This window comes from Hibiscus syriacus, unplaced genomic scaffold (genome assembly GCF_006381635.1).
Source record: "Hibiscus syriacus cultivar Baekdansim isolate YM2019G1 unplaced genomic scaffold, ASM638163v2 tig00014213_pilon, whole genome shotgun sequence".
NCBI lineage: Eukaryota > Viridiplantae > Streptophyta > Magnoliopsida > Malvales > Malvaceae > Hibiscus > Hibiscus syriacus.
This window is the reverse complement of record NW_024062320.1, coordinates 1,037,010-1,056,252: the sequence shown is the minus strand read 5'-3', so window position 1 is coordinate 1,056,252 and position 19,243 is coordinate 1,037,010. Positions and strand designations below refer to the sequence as shown.

General features: G+C 34.9%; 2 protein-coding genes across 3 annotated transcripts; both read left to right on the top strand.

Moving 5' to 3' along the window:
* The first annotated feature begins 1,375 nt into the window (after positions 1-1,375).
* Positions 1,376-4,949, top strand: LOC120206986. Its single transcript, XM_039206528.1, has 3 exons — positions 1,376-2,063; positions 3,511-3,551; positions 3,639-4,949. The coding sequence occupies exons 1-3, from the start codon at positions 1,808-1,810 to the stop codon at positions 4,638-4,640; spliced, it is 1,299 nt and encodes a 432-aa protein (XP_039062459.1). The 5' UTR covers positions 1,376-1,807; the 3' UTR covers positions 4,641-4,949.
* Positions 4,950-7,306: 2,357 nt separating this feature from the next.
* Positions 7,307-8,974, top strand: LOC120206987 (expansin-A15-like). Of its 2 annotated transcripts, XM_039206530.1 has the most exons (4): positions 7,307-7,407; positions 7,524-7,656; positions 7,742-8,054; positions 8,197-8,974. In XM_039206530.1, the coding sequence occupies exons 2-4, from the start codon at positions 7,530-7,532 to the stop codon at positions 8,498-8,500; spliced, it is 744 nt and encodes a 247-aa protein (XP_039062461.1). In that variant the 5' UTR covers positions 7,307-7,407; positions 7,524-7,529; the 3' UTR covers positions 8,501-8,974. The 2 variants fall into 2 exon arrangements, with proteins under 2 accessions (XP_039062461.1, XP_039062460.1); XM_039206529.1 differs by lacking the exon at positions 7,307-7,407 and having other exon boundaries at positions 7,414-7,656.
* Positions 8,975-19,243: the final 10,269 nt, after the last annotated feature.

Here is a 19,243-nt window from a genome sequence, read left to right as displayed (position 1 = left end):
CATGAAACTTTGTCGGTTGTGTCATCAGGGAAGGTACAAATTATTCCATTTCTTAAAAATAGTAATTATTTAAGATAAATGTTAGTGCAAATCCTTACAATTTTTTATCGACATGATCGCAATCTAACGTTGTTGTTGTCGTTGTAGTGACAATAATGTGAATCCCCATCACTTTCACTCCTCATCAGCCTCTCCCCCTTTCCCTTTCCCTTTTCTTCATTCACTTTCTCTGTCTCATTTTCCTTTTCCCCAATTTTATTCTAAATAAGAAAAGGTTATAATAAGCTGAAAACAGCTTAGGGTTTCTTTTGTTTTTCTTTTAATTTAAAACCCCAGATTTCATCATAATCCAGTTCAGATTTGGGGCCCCTTTGTACCCTCTTTTTCTCTCTTCATTTTGATTCATGGTTTTATTTGGGGGGATTATGGTTTGTATTCTTAGCTGATTTAAAGATAAGATGTGCAAATTTCTTATTTTTGAGTTTGGGTATATTTCGCTTTTTCATATTTTGGAGTAATTTTCTTTTCTGGGTAATTGCTATTTTTGATGAGAAGTTCGATTTCCCTCCCAGTTTTGCACGTATGATTTCTTTGGGGACCATTGATGTATTTGAAGTGAAGGGCAAAGGTTATCATTTCCTTCTATTATGTTTTATGAGTTTGAGTTGATTTTTTGACCAATGATTGATTACGAGGCTGGATTTGCTTATTATTGGGAACATAATCTTAGGTTTGAAAGTGTTTAACATAATTATATACTCTTCACACTTTTAAGAGACTTCTTCAGAAATCCTTTCAGGTTTTGTTGCTGTCAAAACAATGATACTTGCGTGCTCTGTTCTTTGATTTAGTGCTTTTTGGCAATAATCTTGATTTAGTACTCTGGAAAGGTGAAACATATGTGTTCAAATCCGGGATTCTTCAAACATAAATGCAGCTAAAAAGACAAGGGGGGTATAAAAGTGGATAACGATGTGCAAAAAAATGAGGAACGACTAGGCTAATTGTGTTTGCACTTAGGTATATGCTACAAAAGGTGTGAAGATTGTATAATCAACAGCATTTTCTCTGTACTTTCAGTAATTCACAGTGTATTTTCTGTTGTAAAGCTTACCGATTGTCTTTCCTATTGGGTGTTAGTGTTTTCATGTCCAGACATATGATACTTTTTAGCAAATTTATGAGACATGTTCACTTTTAAACAATGCCTTACCATTTCATCCTAAAATTCGTGATGTTGACTATCATATTATTGTGCTTTTCCTCCTCATCTTTGTTTGTTTAGGATCTATATTAATTAAGTTTTTCTCTTCCTCTGCATAGACCATAAGATTGTATCGAGTTACTCATACTTTGCTCATATGGATGATTGCAGCTAGGAATAGCCGAGTTTTAAGGAATCCTATAGTTCAAGTGGCTTATTGGAGTCGAAAGGTTCTCAAGTTCACTTTTGTTTCCCATTAGTATTCTTCCAAAGATGGGAATGTGATACGCCTTCTGCTTTGGTTCGAGTCTTGGGTGGACAGCTGTGGGCTTCATAAATTTCTTTTATTTAATTTTGTTGTCATTTGACTGCGCTTGAGTCCTGATATGTGTGTGGAGTTCCATACTTCCATGAAAATCTTAAAATAGATTACCAAACAACCTTATTGTGCAAACAGAAAATAGCTAATACGGGTGCGCTTTGTTGTGTGGCCGCTGGGCCACATGGAACAAAATCACCCACAAGCAGAAGGGACTGTTCCATGGATGGTAATGAACCACATTGGAGGACGAACTCTAGTTTTTCACCTCCTCCATTGAGGACATGGATTGTAGGTTATATTCAGATGGTATGTCACATGGGTCCCATGCTGCTGGTTTACATGGTTCATCACTGTCTTCAAATAGCAGGGGTAGCAGAAGCAGGATAGGAAGTGAAGGGTACATCTATCATCACCATTCTGTTTCTGATGGTGCACTCTCTTATTCTGGCAGCCCAACTTATATTGCTCAGGTGCCACGATGGACTTCACCTATTCAAAGGTTCAATCCAGAGGAGCTCCTTACCTCTAATGTTGGAGGTAATCTTAGGTTGATTTTTTTTATCATCTAACATGGCTAGCCTGGCCTAATTTTGGTTCTTATCACATGCCATTTTTTTGTATTAATTGTTCTCTATGAATTGCATGTCTTAATGCATTTTCTTTTCTTTTTCTTTTCCCTGCTTAGCAGAATGCCAAATGTCATGTACTTTCTATACGTCTATTGGAATTTATATAATCACAGTTAATTATCTTTTCTGAAATGAAGGGCTGATGAAATAAGTTCGGATTACTATAATTGGTTAATACTGGAACTAATATGTGGCATAATATTGTAGATCTTTGGAACTCTTTGCTTTCTTCAAGCCATAATACAAGGAATAATTCAACTGTTCATTACTGATTATTTATCATGATTATCCTTATCCTCTGTCTCATGATTTCTATTTTCATATTTTTTGCCTTATCATACCAATTATTTTCTGTAATGGCTTGTGGTTTTGTCATTTAGGTGTATAAGTGCGGAGTTGGAAAATGATCCATGCTTCAAAATTAGAGGATGTATAAAATAGTTTTCTCATTAGGATGATGTGGTCTGATTCATTTGAACTAATGCCTTGTTAGAACTATAACGACATGTCAAAATGCAAGAATGTTGGAATCTTTTAGAATGACATATATTATTTCTTCAAAGTTTTTCTGCTTCCTCGGGTGAAACTAGTTTTCCCATTACTATGATGATGTATTAAATTTTTTTTTTCAATCTTGAGCATTGAGAGAACCTGCGCTACAGAGTTGATTGAGAATTTGAGAGTACCTCTATTAGTGATTACCTTTTGGGCATTGAGGAACCATCTGCTGTCTTTGCTGCAGAATTACCTCGGTTGACTGAATCCTACCTGGTAGTTCACTATAATGTATTTAATTTCCAAGCTTCTACTTGGCAGTGATGTTCGGCAGTAAAATGATTATATCAACTTATTGGTTTGGGGGGATAGACTGATTCATCCCTTTAGAGAGAGTTGAGGCTATCCTGATTCAGTGCTTTGAATTGTTGCATAAATGTTTGTATCCGTGTTGACATGCTTATTAATTAAAGGGTTTTACAGAACTGCAAAATGCTTATCATAATACGTTGACTATGCTGGTAAAACTTAAAAACACTTTATGAAATTCCCAAAGTGGTTGATGTTTCCAAAGCAGTCACTTGTAATGTGAAGACGGATCTGTAGTTCACAAAAGATGTAGGTTGTCAGGGATGTCAGACTATCTTGTTTCATTTTTGCTAAATCGAATTTTGTAGTTCCCTTTCTTTCCCTCTTTTAGAAGACTATAGCTATTTCCCTGATTTTCAATACCAATCAACCATAGGTTGCTATTTCCTTTGTCTTTTCATATTTCTGATTCAATTACAGTTTGTTTCGTTTATATAAAATTTGTATTGTTTGTACTATAATATGTTTGTTAACGTAATTTTAATTATCAGGACCTGTGCCCCAGACTTCTTGGTTCCCTCGCTCCACTGAGGTGACTTGTGTTTCAACTTGTTGGGTTTTGTAGCAGTTAAATAAATTTTTTTTGTCATTTATCATTTTCCTCTTTTTGTTCTTGCAGAGGCGACATACCATTAAAGCAACTACAGGATCCCCTAGCTTTGGATCCCCATCTTCCCTCTCTGAATCTGGTCACTGGGATTCCTCTAGCAGGCAGTCCTCATTTCCGAACCGCAACTACGCCAGTAGACGTTCTTACATGACAAAAGCTGTTTACCCATTAGTGTTTTGCAATGCCGTCTCAGATTCTGAAGGTTTCTGTGATGCTGACCTTAACAGAATTGGAAAGTTGACACCTAACGAGGACCACATCTCACCATTACACTGGCATGAAAACGGATCTAGTTTCGACAACAAATTCCACAAAACACTTTCTGAACTTCAAAGGTCTGATGGATCCCCAGACCCAAGTGCTAGCTCTCGAAGAGAAGGTTTTAGGTGGAGCAGTGCTAGCAGTTATGATCTGGGGTTAAATGGAGAAAAGTTTGACATCGCAGAGCATGTTGATTTAGACAACCTGAGGTCCCCTATTGGCCCTGTGGTAGACCACAAGTGTGGAGTATGTGGAAAAATTTTGTGGCAGAAGTCGCCCTGGAGCTCGCAACGAATAATTAGAAGTGGCGACATGCCAACTGCTGGGATTTTACCCTGCAGCCATGTGTTCCATGCCGAATGCTTGGACCAAGTTACTCCAAAGTCCCAGATTCACGATCCTCCCTGCCCATTGTGTCTCAAAACCATTGGACCTCTAGAAGAATCTGCATCTTCAGAACCTTTGCAAGTGGCCTTAAGATCATTACGAAGGAGCAGTGGTGCCATGATATCTGAAGACCAGGAAGATGATGAATTCTCAAATCATATAAAGGATAAATTAAGGAGAAACTGGCCTCGACCAGCCCCACGATGGAATGGCAGTGGTTCTTCTATAAAAAGCCGTCTAAAAAAGCATTTCACATTTAAAGGAAAAGCAAGTAAAGATATATTTAGCTCAAAGATATTCCAGAGGATTGGATCATCTTCTTCTAGCAGGGAAGGCGCTCGACGACAAGAATCTATTTTGTAGTTTTCATGTAATTCACTTGCAAATAGATAGATTTAGTCATTTTCCAAACTCTGGCTACATTCAAATATATTATATTTTCCTATGGGGTTAGTAGCAAGAACATCTCGAATATCTTATTGCTTGCTTAAGCACATTACGAGTTGCAAGCAAGTCTCTTAAGATTGTTTCTAATGTGTTGTTAAAATGATCCATCTATGTGATTTACACTGCAACATACAGGTCTACTATTCATGCTTAAATTGGAAAGTATCCCGTTTTTGTTCTTTGTGCAGATAAATGAATGGGGTTGTTTTCTTTGAAAGTGCAATATTTGTCATTGTATGTTTGTTTAGCACTAATATACAATGGGGTCTAAGGCCAGCTACATGGATTTCTTCCTCTATAATTATAAACTTAATCAAATACAGTGGGATCTTAATAGAGTTTATATTCTGGGACCATGTCTCTGAAGCAAATAGTTGAATGACAAGCACTGGAACCCCTTTTAGTTTGTGATCCTTTTCCTCATTAGACATAAGAGAAAGTATTAAACTTATATATCATGGACTTCACTGGATGTCAATTCTCGGTGCATGCCAGTGTTTTGAGATGTTGCTGTTTGCATTATGCATCCACATGTTCTCTAATAAAGAATATTGTGCACGCGGGGCCTCGAACTCGAAGTGGCCAATACAACAGTAGTGACCAGGAAAATCCCAGTGGAGCCTCCATCATTTAGATCAGTGGCTTCCGCAAAACAAAAGGTACTTTCTCAGTATTCGTGTGGTTTAGAGTTGATCTGTAAGTTGCTAGTCTCTATAAAGTGTAAAGGGCATTCAACTAGGTATTTTAGGCTTTTTCTTTTGTATGTTATCCTATTGCTTGAACAAGTTGGCCATGTGATCCCATGTGCAGAGTTTGGTTCACAGAACTTTTTAACTTGAGACTGTGGCCTGCTTTGATTTGTTGTCATCATTCTTTGGGACTTTATATCTGGTTGCGGGGTTTATTTTCTTCTTTATTTTGTGGTCACTTCAAACTACCATGATATGGTTGTTAGTATATGAAAAAGAACAATATTCTTCATTGCTTTGGGAATTGATAAGTGATGACTAAGAAAGAAATATAATAATAGAATTTTCAATCTTATTGTTTGTTGTCTTCAATGGAATCAAAACCTTAGCATTGAACTTTTTAACTTGTCCTCGGAAGAGGGATGGGAGAACTTATCCTAATGGAATCTACTTTTATCAATTGTAATTTTCTTGAACAAGAAGTGATTTAGTGGTAACATGCATTAGGTGAAACTCATGCATTCATTTGTGATCTTTGAGTTATTTTTTAATCACTGCGTTTGTCAGGTTCCTTTAAGTAAATATTTTCCGACCGCCATTGATCAGTTCTCCGAGGAGAAAAAAAGTTCAGAATAAATGGAGTTTTGCTCTTTAGTTTCTTGTGTGTGTGTGTGTGTCATCTATTTTATGAACAAAAATGTATTCACTAATGATGAACAGCTGCACGAGTGGTTGGCTGATTGCCTTTCATTAATGTATTCAATGATTAACTCCAAGAAATCCAAATGGTGAGATTTCTTTTTGCATGATATCCTCCTACCAAGTTAAATGGCTATGATGGAAATTTGCAGGAAAAATGCAGATCAGTTTTTCGATTTTTTAACACACACATAGCTGTAATGTCCTTTGAAAAAGAGGTTCAGTTCTAAATATAAGTTCTTCCAAGCTGTAAAGATTATAGTAAGCTTCATATTCTTCAAAAGCGAATTGCAGTATGGAGACAAAGGAAAGACGATCAATTAGGCACAGCTAAGATGATCAAAAGTAAAGAGAATGAAAAGAAAGTATATTGAGAAAGGAAGGGAAGAAAAAGATATACATTCCTTTTACTGAGGTGGACGGTAAACCACATGCACAACACTTTGATTATTTCTTTTCGTATCCTATATTCGATATCTTAAGAATATAGTTTCAGATCGGATTCTTTATTCTAACTTGTTTCATCGAAATCTTAACGTAGGACCAAAAGGGGAATGGGAGAGCACCGATGATGAACTTGGACGGTATTAAGAGGTTTATCTTGTGCATTCTTTTTGACAGATATTTACCAATATGGCAATTCTTCAAACTATAAGATGCACAAGAAGCTGAAAAGCATCAGACCAGAACCGTAAAAAGAACCTGAAATGAGATAACTATACTTTTTTGGTTCCAGTGTAACATCATGACATCATTTAGTCGGCACCATCGTCGTGTATCCTTTTTACCTTCCTAACTTTCATGGTACAATCACTTCTCTGAGAAATTTCTTTCACATATCTTTAACCCTTTTGCCATAAGATTCACATCATGGAAAGATTCTTGAGGTTCTTTAATTATAGGCCAGGAATATGCATAGAAAACATTGTAAAAAGTAAGTTCACAAAATGTTGAGGATTTCAATCAGTGCAGAGAACCTTTTAGTCTAGTTCTTTTCAGGTTCATGTCCGAAAGAAATGTCAACAAGAACATGGGTCCAAGCCATTTGAGTATCCTTTTTCAGGATTACACTTTATTTTCCACTCTTTTTCATATGAAGTGTGCAAAAGTAACCAATATCGTTGCAAATGTCTTTCAAAAGATAAGGGTGCCAATTATTCGTTTTTAATTGTGAAATATAAAACTCCATGAACCTTGGTAGCTTCTATATTACATCAGCTTCCCCTAGTCACACACATCTATAAATACAACTTCATCCCGTCAGCTCTTCCATACCTTATTTCTCATTGACTCTTGGTTAACTCTTGCCTTTGTAAGAAACAAGAACATTGTTTCTCTTGTATAAACTTATCAGAGATTTTCTATATCTGTTCATGTTCGAATTTTGATATTTTAATGTCAATTGGTTTTGCAGAAAATGGATTTTCTTGGAATTTTTCTTGTAACTTCTCTTGCCATGTTGAAGACAACTCATGGACATGGAGGTGGATGGTCCAATGCTCACGCTACCTTCTACGGGGGCGGCGATGCGTCTGGTACAATGGGTAAGAACTAAGAAAATGAAAATGTATAATCACCATCTCTCCCTTCCCATGATTTCTTTCTCAGTTACTTTTCTGTATGTTGTAGGTGGAGCATGTGGCTATGGGAATCTTTACGGCCAAGGTTATGGCACAAACACTGCTGCATTGAGCACTGCTCTATTCAACAAAGGGCTTACTTGTGGGGCATGCTTCGAGATCAAGTGTGTTAGTGGTAATAGATGGTGTCTCCCAGGCTCCATTACAGTAACAGCAACAAACTTCTGCCCTCCGAACAACGCTCTCCCGAATAATGCAGGCGGCTGGTGTAACCCTCCGCTGCGGCATTTTGATCTTTCGCAACCTGTTTTCCAACATATAGCTCACTATAAAGCTGGAATAGTTCCTGTTGCATACAGAAGGTAAAAGCCACAAAAAACTAGTGTCCACCATAGTCATGGACTCATTTCAATTCATTTCCAAAGCAACTCGAACGCAACTAAGTTCTAGTCACAAAATAATTTCCATGTCGGGACATGCTGAAAACAATCATTTTGTTTGCAGGGTTGCTTGCAAGAAATCTGGTGGGATAAGGTTTACCATAAATGGACATTCATACTTCAACCTTGTTCTGATAACCAATGTTGGAGGTGATGGAGATGTGGTGTCTGTCTCCATTAAAGGGTCTAAAACCGGCTGGCAAGTGATGTCTCGCAATTGGGGCCAAAACTGGCAAAGCAATTCCTACATGAATGGTCAAGCACTCTCTTTTAAGGTCACAACGAGCGATGGCCGCACGGTCACCTCCAATAACGTGGCTCCTGCGAATTGGGCGTTTGGCCAAACTTTCACAGGAGGGCAATTCTAATTGTTTCCATCTCCACCTTCAAAACTAACCAAAAACCAGATGAAAAAGTTGTCATTTCATCCCAAACAAGACCAAGCCCCTAAGGCTACAAACAATCATTAACCAAATTGTTTTAGCTTTGTAGTTAGTTGTATCTGATATAATATAAATACTACTCCGTTTATAGTGCTATAGGTTTGTAATACAACGACAGAATCTGTCACCATGGGGTACTTTTACAAATGCCCTGAATGCTGCCATTGTGTTTGTTTTTCCCATTTTTTTTCTTTCTGGGGATGAATGCATTGTTTAATGCGAAGATGCATCAGAAAGTGATAAAGTTGGTGTGAATTTGGTGTCTATGGGGGCATAGAGACCTGTCTAAATAATGTTTAAAGAGTGTCCTTGTTAGCATTTCCAGACAGGATTGTATGTTTGATGTAATCTTTAGGAGTGGAATGTGCTTTGAAGAGATATCATTTGTATTGTATTGTATTGTATAAGATCTACGTTTACCAATAATGATATAGCCTGCATTTTCTGTGAAGCTGATTTACAAGGTAATATCTGTTCAGAATCTTTTTTAATCAATAACAATGTATATATACCTACAGATGCAACTACTTGAATTCAAGACCTCTAGATAGAATAACATTTCTTTTAGTCACTGAAATTATTTTATCTGCTTAGAATCTTCTTTTAAAACCTTTTTTAACCATTAACAATACATATATACCTACAGATGCAACTGCTTGAACTCAGAATTTCTAGAGAGAATAATATTCTTTTTAGTCACTGAAATTATTCGATGGGTCGATAATGGTAACGATGAATATGCCTTATTTTTAAAAAGTGGTCGATTATAAGGCGGTTACTTATGGCCCATTTTTATTATATTTGAGCCGCATGCTTCATCCTTTTTCTTTCCATGGTATCTTATGTAATTTAACATTTAATAATTGTAAGGATTTTAGATTCAAATAAAGAATTAAATATTAATTTTTTTTTATAGTCCGGGATGATTATGGATAAAATTAAAGACGTAAGGATGCCAAAGGGTGCCGGTGGTTAAAACGATTTCTAGGGAAAGAAATCATAAAATGGTTGACAAGGATTCATGTTTAATGGGGAAATTTACTTGTTGAGTGCTGAAGTTACGGATCTTTCTGTACTAACTTAAATAGTTTCAGAGTCTTTGAAGAACCAAGGGGTAGACCCCCTGTGAAAGAGCAAGATCATGCTATCACTCTAAAACTAGAAGCTACACCAATTAATCTTAGACCCTATCAATTTGCTCACAATTAAAAGATTGAGGTGAAAATTTAAGTAGTAAGCAACTTGATATCACTTAAGTAAGGTCTCAAGTTCGAGTCTTTATGTATGTAGAAAATTCTTACTAGGAGATCCACCCATCAAAATTAGGTGTGCGACATGTAACACCCTTAACCCGTATACGTCTCGATATACGAGTCAAATATGTCACATCAACTTGAAAACATTTACTTCACTGAAATTGCCCAAAAAATTTTTGTTTCATTTGAAAACACTCTTATTCTAACTTTAAAAATCTATTTTAAAGTATATCTCAACTTATAATTTATTTCTTTGTTATAAAATCATTTGTTACTCAGTAATTTTACTAAATCATGTCTTTTCATAAAATATTTTAAAAACATAATAATGTAATAAATTCTTGTCATGCATAGATACCGATAAAACTAAACTAAGTAAAATAAACTAAAATAGTTATAGCTTACTATTACAAATTATTTAAAATAAATACGATAAATAATAACTATTGACATAATTATACATGACACTATAAGTTAAAAGAAACATCATAGATGTCTTACTGATACTGATGATATGTATGTCTTTCCAAAAGATGCTCCGATAGCCCCTTATTGATCGTACTTATCCTTTCTAGAACCTACGCATAAAAATCATCATGCGCTAAATATAACTTAGTGAGACAATAATACTAAAGGTGAGAACAAATAAATAAAATATCAAAATATATAAGATCATTAAAATAAAATAGACTAATTTTTTCAGAACGTTCAAACCAGATATCTCATGCTGAACTTTATCATAAACCTGAAAAGAATTAGATGATAATTTTCACAAGATCATAATAAATCAGATCAGACAAAATAATCAGTTCATATTCCTTTGTAGTGAGACACTTTTCAGAACTTTCTTATTTCATTTTTATAGCCCAAAGTATATTTTAAGAGAATATAAGGTATGTGAGTCAGACGAGTGTGAGCAATACAAATCTCATATCATCAGAGTCAGAACAAATAAGCACACACAATGCTATCACATCAAAAATAACAATATGCACACCAAGTGCAATCAGATCAGAATATATATATATATATATATATATATATATATATACTAGTGTACACTCTGGTACACCACAATATATCAGAATCAGAATCAGAACAGATAATCACTCCACCTCATGGCATGCCAATTGTACCTATGACTCTCCATATAACATACAGTGGGCTTTTAGTTCATTTCACAATCATTTGATAAAATCATATCAGAATCAGAAATGTATTTAATTCACATTCGTAAAATGTGACATGGGCAGTTCATACCCAAAGCCATTCATAAAACTTATTAAAAATATTACGGATATAATACCATAGTCAAAACATAATTCATATCTTTGAAATAAATAATGTGAGGTTGACTTATAGCAAGTCATCCTCAATCAAAATAATTAAATAAATAAATTGCACTCACCTTGGCATCACTACAGAACTTGTATACAATAATTCTAGTCACGAGCTTTATCATTTTCTTTCAGATCGTTCGGATTGCTAGTTTTATTGAAATCTGACAATACCAAATTATTACACAAAATGTTTAACTACATATTAATATCGTTCTAACATAAGCTCATTTTGACATTCGAAAATCTATAAAATAAAATCGATAACTAAATCGATATCAACTTAACTCATAACTCCATTATAACTTCAAACTTCTTGAAACACTTATTCAATTCCAGAAATTCCGGTAATTCCATAAATTCCATAAATTCCATAAATTCAAGAAATTCAAGTACTGGAATTATTACCAACCAATTACTTTTACAAAGGTACAATTACCTTTGAGCACCCCAACTATGTGAATGTTGCACTTAAATCACTAATCTTTTCAAACTTCCAAAATGATCATATTTCACATCTAAATGCCATTTCAATCCCAAAACAACAATTTCCAGCATATTACATCTAAAATTACCAAATTGGTCCCCCAACTTTTCAAAAATTACAGAATACTTCCTACATCATTTTCAGACCTTTTATAATTTTTCCATAATTTTTCTTAGTCAAATACATCATGATCGAATACTTTATCCTTTAAAACTATGTTTTCATATTTTGCTCAATTTTGATTCGATTCAAGCATGAAATCAACTTTCAATCAACCTTTTAACATCTCCACAATCAAATCCCTAATCAACTCTCATCAGAACACAAAGCTCTACAATTTCCTCTTTTGGACGAATTTAAAGAATAATTTCTAGAAAGATTGAACATGTTTTAACCATAAATCAAGCTTGAAAATGAATCTACAACCTCTAAATCATCAAGATTTATCATCAATTTCATGAATCATATCATGAACATAAACCCTTAGATTTGGGATCTTTGAAATCCAGCAAGATTAGAAAGAAATATTGGTACCAAATGGTAGAGTTTTTCGCATAGATCACTTTCCTATTTTACGGCATACTCGAATTCCAAAGGAATTGGCTCAAAAATTGAAAACAAAAATATTTGCTTACCTTGGAAGAAGCTCACGTTCTTCGCTGGAGAAGATGAAGAGATTCATATGATATTTCTTCATCTTTCTTAATTAATAATGAATTAAAAATTCATTAAATGTCAAATTACCACTTTACCTTGAAATTAAAATATCCTTACTAATTTACCCTTAATGAACTTGATATTTACATTAATGCCAAGTTACAACAACCTTATCATCTTCCAATAGTCAAAGATAGAGAAAATATTTTCTCACTTTACTATTTTGCCCTTATAATTTCCAAAACTTACAATTTCGTCACTTTGATCCAACTGTCCAAATTAAACATGTAATTAAACCATTAAATATTATTTTCCAACATTTTAAAAATGTGAAAAATAATATTTTTATTTTCTTATTTTCGTGACCAATTTGTAACTTTTTAAAATTACATTTTGGGTCCCTAAACTTTTCAAAGTTTATACTTTGGTCACCAAACTTTCCAAATCTTATAATTTGATCACTAGACTAAATCCATTTATGGAATAAAATTCTTTTTTGGGAAAAATACCATTTATGTCTTTAAACTTTTCCTAATTTTCTACTTTGATCCTCAAACTTTCAAAATTTGTATTTTGGTCACTAGTCAAAATTTGGGGTATTACAATTCCTCTCCCCTTAAATAAAATTCGTCCTTGAATTTTCCATATGTATTTACATATATGCATTAAACATATGAGGAAATTTTTTATTCATATCTTCTTCTCGTTCCCAAGTTGATTCCTCAACTTTATGATTCCGCCAAAGAACTTTTACCAGTGGAATCGTCTTATTTCTCAGTTCTTTGACTCCATGTGCTAGAATCTTTACTGGCTCCTCTTCGTATGATAAGTCAGGTTGAATCTCAATTTGCTCCGGTGTAATCACATGTGAAGGATCTGATTGATATCTTTGAAGCATCGATACATGAAATACATTATGAATCTTGTCCATCTCTAGAGGTAACACCAACTGATAAGCTACTGGTCCAACTCTCTTTATAACCTCATATGGCCTGATGAATCTTAGACTTAATTTCCCTTTTTGTCCAAATCTCAGAATATTTTTCCAAGGTGACACTTTAAGAAATACCTTACCACCTACTTGATATTTAATTTTTTTAAATCAGCATAAGATTTCTGTCTATCGGCTGCTATCTTGAGATTATTTTTGATTACCTTCAGTTTGTCTCCAACCTCCTTAATTAGATCTGGACCAATTACATCTCGATCTTTTAATTCATACAAATTCAGTGGCGTCCGACATTTTCTTCCATATAATGCTTCAAAAGGAGCCATTTTGATACTCGATTGATAACTGTTGTTATAAGCAAACTCTGCTAAAGGCAAATACTTTTCCCATGATCATTTAAAATCAATAACACATGCCCTTAGCATGTCTTCAAGTATCTGAATAGTTCTCTCAGACTGACCATTTGTCTGAGGATGATAAGCTGTGCTGAAATTTAATATAGTTCTCAATGCCTCATGCAAAGACTTCCAAAATCTCGAAGTGAATCTCGGATCTCTGTCTGAAACTATCGAAATGGGTACTCCATGAAGTCGCACTATTTCTCTGATATATAACTCAGCATACTTGTTCATAGAATAATCTTCTCGAACTGGGATAAAGTGTGATGTCTTTGTCAATCTATACACTATCACCCAGATCGAATCTTTCCTACTAGGTGTCAAAGTTAAACCTGTTACGAAATCTATTGTAACTCGTTACCATTTTCATTGAGGAATGGAGATGGGTTGCAACAACCCCGAAGGTACTTGGTGTTCTGCTTTTATCAGCTGACAGGTTAGACATTTAGAAACAAACTCAGTGATAGCTCTTTTCATATCTGCCCACCAATATTTACTCTTTAAATCTTAATACATTTTATTTCCTCCTGGATGCATAGTTAAAGGACTATGAGCTTTATAAAGAATATATTTCTTCAGTTCTTTGTCATATGGTATGCAAATTCGATTGCGATAATACAAATATCCATCAGACTTAATTTCAAAATCTGTCATTTCTCCTTTCTTTGCTTGCTCCACTCTATCTAAACACTTCTTATCTTTATTATGAAGATCCTTGATTCGATCTACTAGGGCAAATCTCAATCTCAATTCTGCAACCAATGCATCATTTTTGTCTATTAATAGTCGTGTATCTAATGCTCTCATAGCAACAAAGGTTTTTCGGCTAAGTGTGTCAGCTACTACATTAGCCTTCCCAGGATGATAATCAATAATCACATCATAGTCTTTGAAAAGTTCAATCCATCTCATTTGCCTTAGATTTAACTCTTTCTGAGTGAGCAAATATTTTAAACTCTTATGATCTGTATAAATATAGCACCACTCACCATATAAATAGTGGCACCATATCTTCAGAACAAACACTACAACTACTAGCTCCAAATCATGTGTCAGATAATTCCGTTCGTGTGCCTTTAACTACCTTGAAACATAGGCCACCACTTTACTTTCTTGCATTAGAACACATCCCAAACCATTATGGGAATCATCACTATAGATTACATAATCTTTTCCTGACTCTGGTTGCACTAACACCGGGGACTCTGTCAGTGTAACCCCCCAGACTGATGCGGGTAACCCGATCTGATCTGGGTTGTCACATTAGGGCCACCAGAGCGACCCATTGTAAAAATAACGGAAAATTTAAAACTTTTTATTAGAACATGTAAACTTATAAAATCATTTATCAGTATGCAGAAATAAAACAGATTTTCAGACTCATATATAAACCAAAATACAATTACATGCCCCCTAATCATAAGTACCATACTCTGCAACCAACGCCGGAGGGATTCCTTTACTGAAGTAGATAATTGCACTGGTACGATTCTTTTAACCTGAAAATGTGAGTAACAGAGTGAGCTTCGGAAAGCTCAGTAATACAGAACTACCAGATGATGCTGAAGAACATGCAGATACAGATAAACATATATTTCCTTATTGGTTCTGATATCTACAGATTTTTATTGCTGAGCGGAGATCCTACTGATAATTCAGGTGGTAACGGACAATGAGCTTTCAGTTCAGAGAAATATTTTGGATGTCTAGGTTCAGGAGATTTGAATAAGTTATCTAGTGTGTTCCCGTAAAACTAGTAAAAGATACAGATCTTTTAAAATATATACATATATATACCCCCATCCGTCACGTACAAAATGTGTAGGTTCCCCAGAACCATACAACCCCGTCACGTACAGTAAGGCCCTGAGTACACAGTCGAGGAGCCGGTAAGTAAGGCCCTGAGCACAAAGCCAATGAGCCTCCAGGTATTCTTCCTCCAACATTACCCCCCAAATAAAACATGTCTTGTCCGTAAACGGATATATCAAAAATCAAACCATAATTCATGTCAAGTATCATATCAAAATCCAGGTCAAGTATCATATCAGAGTCCAAGTCAAGTATCAGATCAGAATCCATGTCAGATATCATATCATAATCCATGTCAAGTATCATATCAGAAATCAAATCAAAAATCAGGTAAAATATTCAAGTGAGTAGGGAACACACCAGAATTTACATATAGTATTCAAAGATATTGGATAATCTTAACAAGTAGAGGAACACAGATCTTCAATATACCGATAGAATATCGGAAATCAGAATCACTATTGAAGTTCAATAATTGACAGAATCATCAGTTATTCAGAATGTGACTTGAGTTGATAAGGAAGAAATGAAGGTTCAGGACATTTACATTCTATGTCGAGTGATCGGATTATCAGACAACTCTTAGATGAATAGTTCCCAAAACTAATGCTTGTCGATTGGTCAATCATTGTTCTTCTAGGGTATTTACTCTTTAATACCACAAATTCTTGTCCATAGATCATTTTCGGAATCATCGTTGAATAGATCTTCCAATGTCTTTATTTCATTTCCACGCTTCCACAATATCATGTAATGCTGAGGTACTTGATTAATTTGTTCATAACCCATTGTAATTGTACACTATGTAAACTCATCAGAGTTTCCAGACTTATCCAAATCACTTACTAAATCCTCAGTCATTGAGGTTACCTAGTTCATTTAGCAGTCATGTTCATTCCAGTTACTTCGGGATTTTCCAGAGTAATTCAAACGTTCCTGAATTTCAGATACATGTTGTACTTTTGTTCCATTCAATTTGGTCTTCGTGGTTGATTTGTCGAACAAACGTCAAATTCTTAGTACTGAATGCGATCTAGAGTTGAGCTGAGCTGAATACTTCCAAAATTTATCATCAAGCCAAACTTGAGAAGACGAATACGCATTCAAGTAATATCTATGCCATCCAGGTATTGACATAACATTAGGGTTGATCTACTCACTTAAATTGTGTTCCATTACTTTTAAAGGTAGTCCAAACACCTATGCTTATTTGGATTCCTTAATTAATCCAAGACATTTACTTAGATTAGGCCATAAGGTTATTTTGGTAATTTTGGTGTTCAGTTTTATTCCATTCATTTCAGAGCTCGAGGATATCCAACCATTCCTGAGCTTGGTGATATTCTTGAGTCATTTCCATTACAAGGGTATTCTGGTCATTCTACAGATCTGATGTATTTCAATCATTTCCTTCAATCATGTCTTATTATTTAATTCCAATTTATCATCTATTTCAGTCCCTTCGAATAATTCTGATAAAAGAGCACTCCGATAAATTGTTCTTCAGGTATTTACTCGTAACTCAGATATTTTCGGGTCAAGTGCTTTCTCGGATTTTTACCAACAGAATATCTAGAATTTTATGCACTAAGTCAGGATCTTAACAATCAAATTCGTACTTAATCGAGTTAAGTACAAATCCTCAAAGTTCTTTCTCATTCAGGGTCAACTCAGACTATTTTACCTCTCAAGGGCATTTTCGTAATTTCTTAACTAGATAATTTCAGTATTAACTCTTAACAAAAATAATATAATATAGAGATCTTATGATTAATTGCTTTCTCGAACATTCTCTGATCTTGAAATTATTCCTTAACAAACTTCTAGCATCTTACGCAAACCCTTTTTGGCGTTAAAAATCAGTTATCCAAATTTTCTAAACAAAACTATCATTTCTTATGCACATTTGTAATTATATCGGATCAATATGTCTATTCAGAGTTATTAACCAACTTCCAGGGACAATTCTTGTCATCCTACAATATAAGGGTATTTTCGTAATTTTACCTAATCAAAATATTCTCATAATTTATCTTTCAAGTACCTTTAATGAGATAAATTATAATCTACATATCCATGGTTGATTCCTTTATCACTTAATTCCAGAACTTGAAATTTAATTCCAACTGTCCTCCAATTCTTATAATAGTCATCTAAGCCATATTCAGATACCGAGTTTTTACTATATTCGAATCAAGTGTAGAACTTCATTAATTTACACATATTATACCAAACATTTCTATTCATGCATTTACCAATATTCACATGTCCATAAAGCATAAAGAGGTAGTAAAGTATTACCTCGATTTTTGTGCAATACTGATCGACCATTAATTCCATTCGAACGCCCTCGATCTTGAAATCATCTTCCAATATTTCCTCGAATCCATATCAATAGAAATTACATAAAAAACGGAGCTTAATTTTGAAAACGGATCGAATCGGATGATAAATCAGTGAAAAATAGCTTAATGGGTTCGACTTTGGCGAAACGCACTTCGGATTCAGGACGTCGAAAACATTAAATATGACTTTTCGAAAATTTTGAATTTTCAGTCAAAGTCAATGGGTTTAACTGGCAATTTTGAGACATTCGAGTTTGAATTTCGAAAAACGGACTGCGGAATCGGACTCAGAACGTCGAAAAATGTTAGGATATGTATACTCGGTCAAAGTTAAAGGTCGTTTAATGCTCGGTTAAAGCCGGTTAAAGTTCTGGTCAATTATGGTCAACGTCGGTCAACGATCAACAATAGACCATTTTACACAAATATCACCCTAACAAAAATTAATTACAAAATTAGTCACCTTCTGCAAATATTTACGAAACTAACACCCGAATTTTACACAAATAGCACCCAAACAGAAATTAATTACAAAATTAACACCCATACGATGCCCACTTTCAGGCGTTAGCGCGTGCGGTGCGTGAACAGTAACACAGTGTCGGAAAATTCCCCAAAAAATTCCTAAAAATTATTTTAAGCGATTTTAAGGCACTTACAAAGCTCGGTTCACAATTTTGAACGGCAGAGAGCTCGATTCCGAAACGTCAAAAACTTTGACGGTCTCACCCCTCCACGCGCCGGCAATGACGGAGAAACAGAGAACACCGGTGGACTCGAAACGATGCAAGGAACACGATGGTGCGGGAGGTGTCGTAAACGAATGACCGGATCGTCGTGAATCGACGAAAAACCAACTGAAATCGAGTTATTACCGACGATACTTCCGACTAAAATTAACAACGAACGGTGATGATTCACGACGAAATGTTTGAGGGGTTTTGTTTGTCGGTCGACAACAAACACGATGGTGGTTTCGGTTCGTCGATCGGAGGTCGGACGACGAGTAGATCAGAGTTGAAAGGAAGGTTATTGGAGAGGGAAAGCTGGAAAAAAAATTTCTGCTGAACCTGCGCACGGGGGAGTTTATAATTCATCATATAAAAAATGGTTAAATCATGAGTTTAGTCACTGAATTTCCTGCACTTCTTAAAACGGTATACCAACTTTGAAATTTTACAATTTAATCCACCGTTTCTTTCAAAATACCAATTAAATCCACCACTTTATAATTTCTTATTTTTTAGCCCCTAAATTGGGGTGTTACAGTCAGAATATTTTTAGGCATATTAAAACTTTCTTGGCACTTTTCAGTCCAGACAAATGGTACATCTTTTCAAAGTAACTTGGTAAGTGGAGATGCAATTATTGAAAAATTCTTCACAAATCTCCAATAATATCCAGCTAATCATAAGAAACTTTGGACT

Coding starts and splice junctions, on each gene's coding strand:
- LOC120206986 (XM_039206528.1), top strand. CDS start 1,808: ATGGATTGTAGGTTATATTCAGATGGTATGTCACATGGGTCCCATGCT. Junction 2,064..3,510: donor CCTTACCTCTAATGTTGGAG/GTAATCTTAGGT, acceptor TTTAATTATCAG/GACCTGTGCCCCAGACTTCT. Junction 3,552..3,638: donor GGTTCCCTCGCTCCACTGAG/GTGACTTGTGTT, acceptor TTGTTCTTGCAG/AGGCGACATACCATTAAAGC.
- LOC120206987 (XM_039206530.1), top strand. CDS start 7,530: ATGGATTTTCTTGGAATTTTTCTTGTAACTTCTCTTGCCATGTTGAAG. Junction 7,657..7,741: donor CGATGCGTCTGGTACAATGG/GTAAGAACTAAG, acceptor TGTATGTTGTAG/GTGGAGCATGTGGCTATGGG. Junction 8,055..8,196: donor GTTCCTGTTGCATACAGAAG/GTAAAAGCCACA, acceptor TTTTGTTTGCAG/GGTTGCTTGCAAGAAATCTG.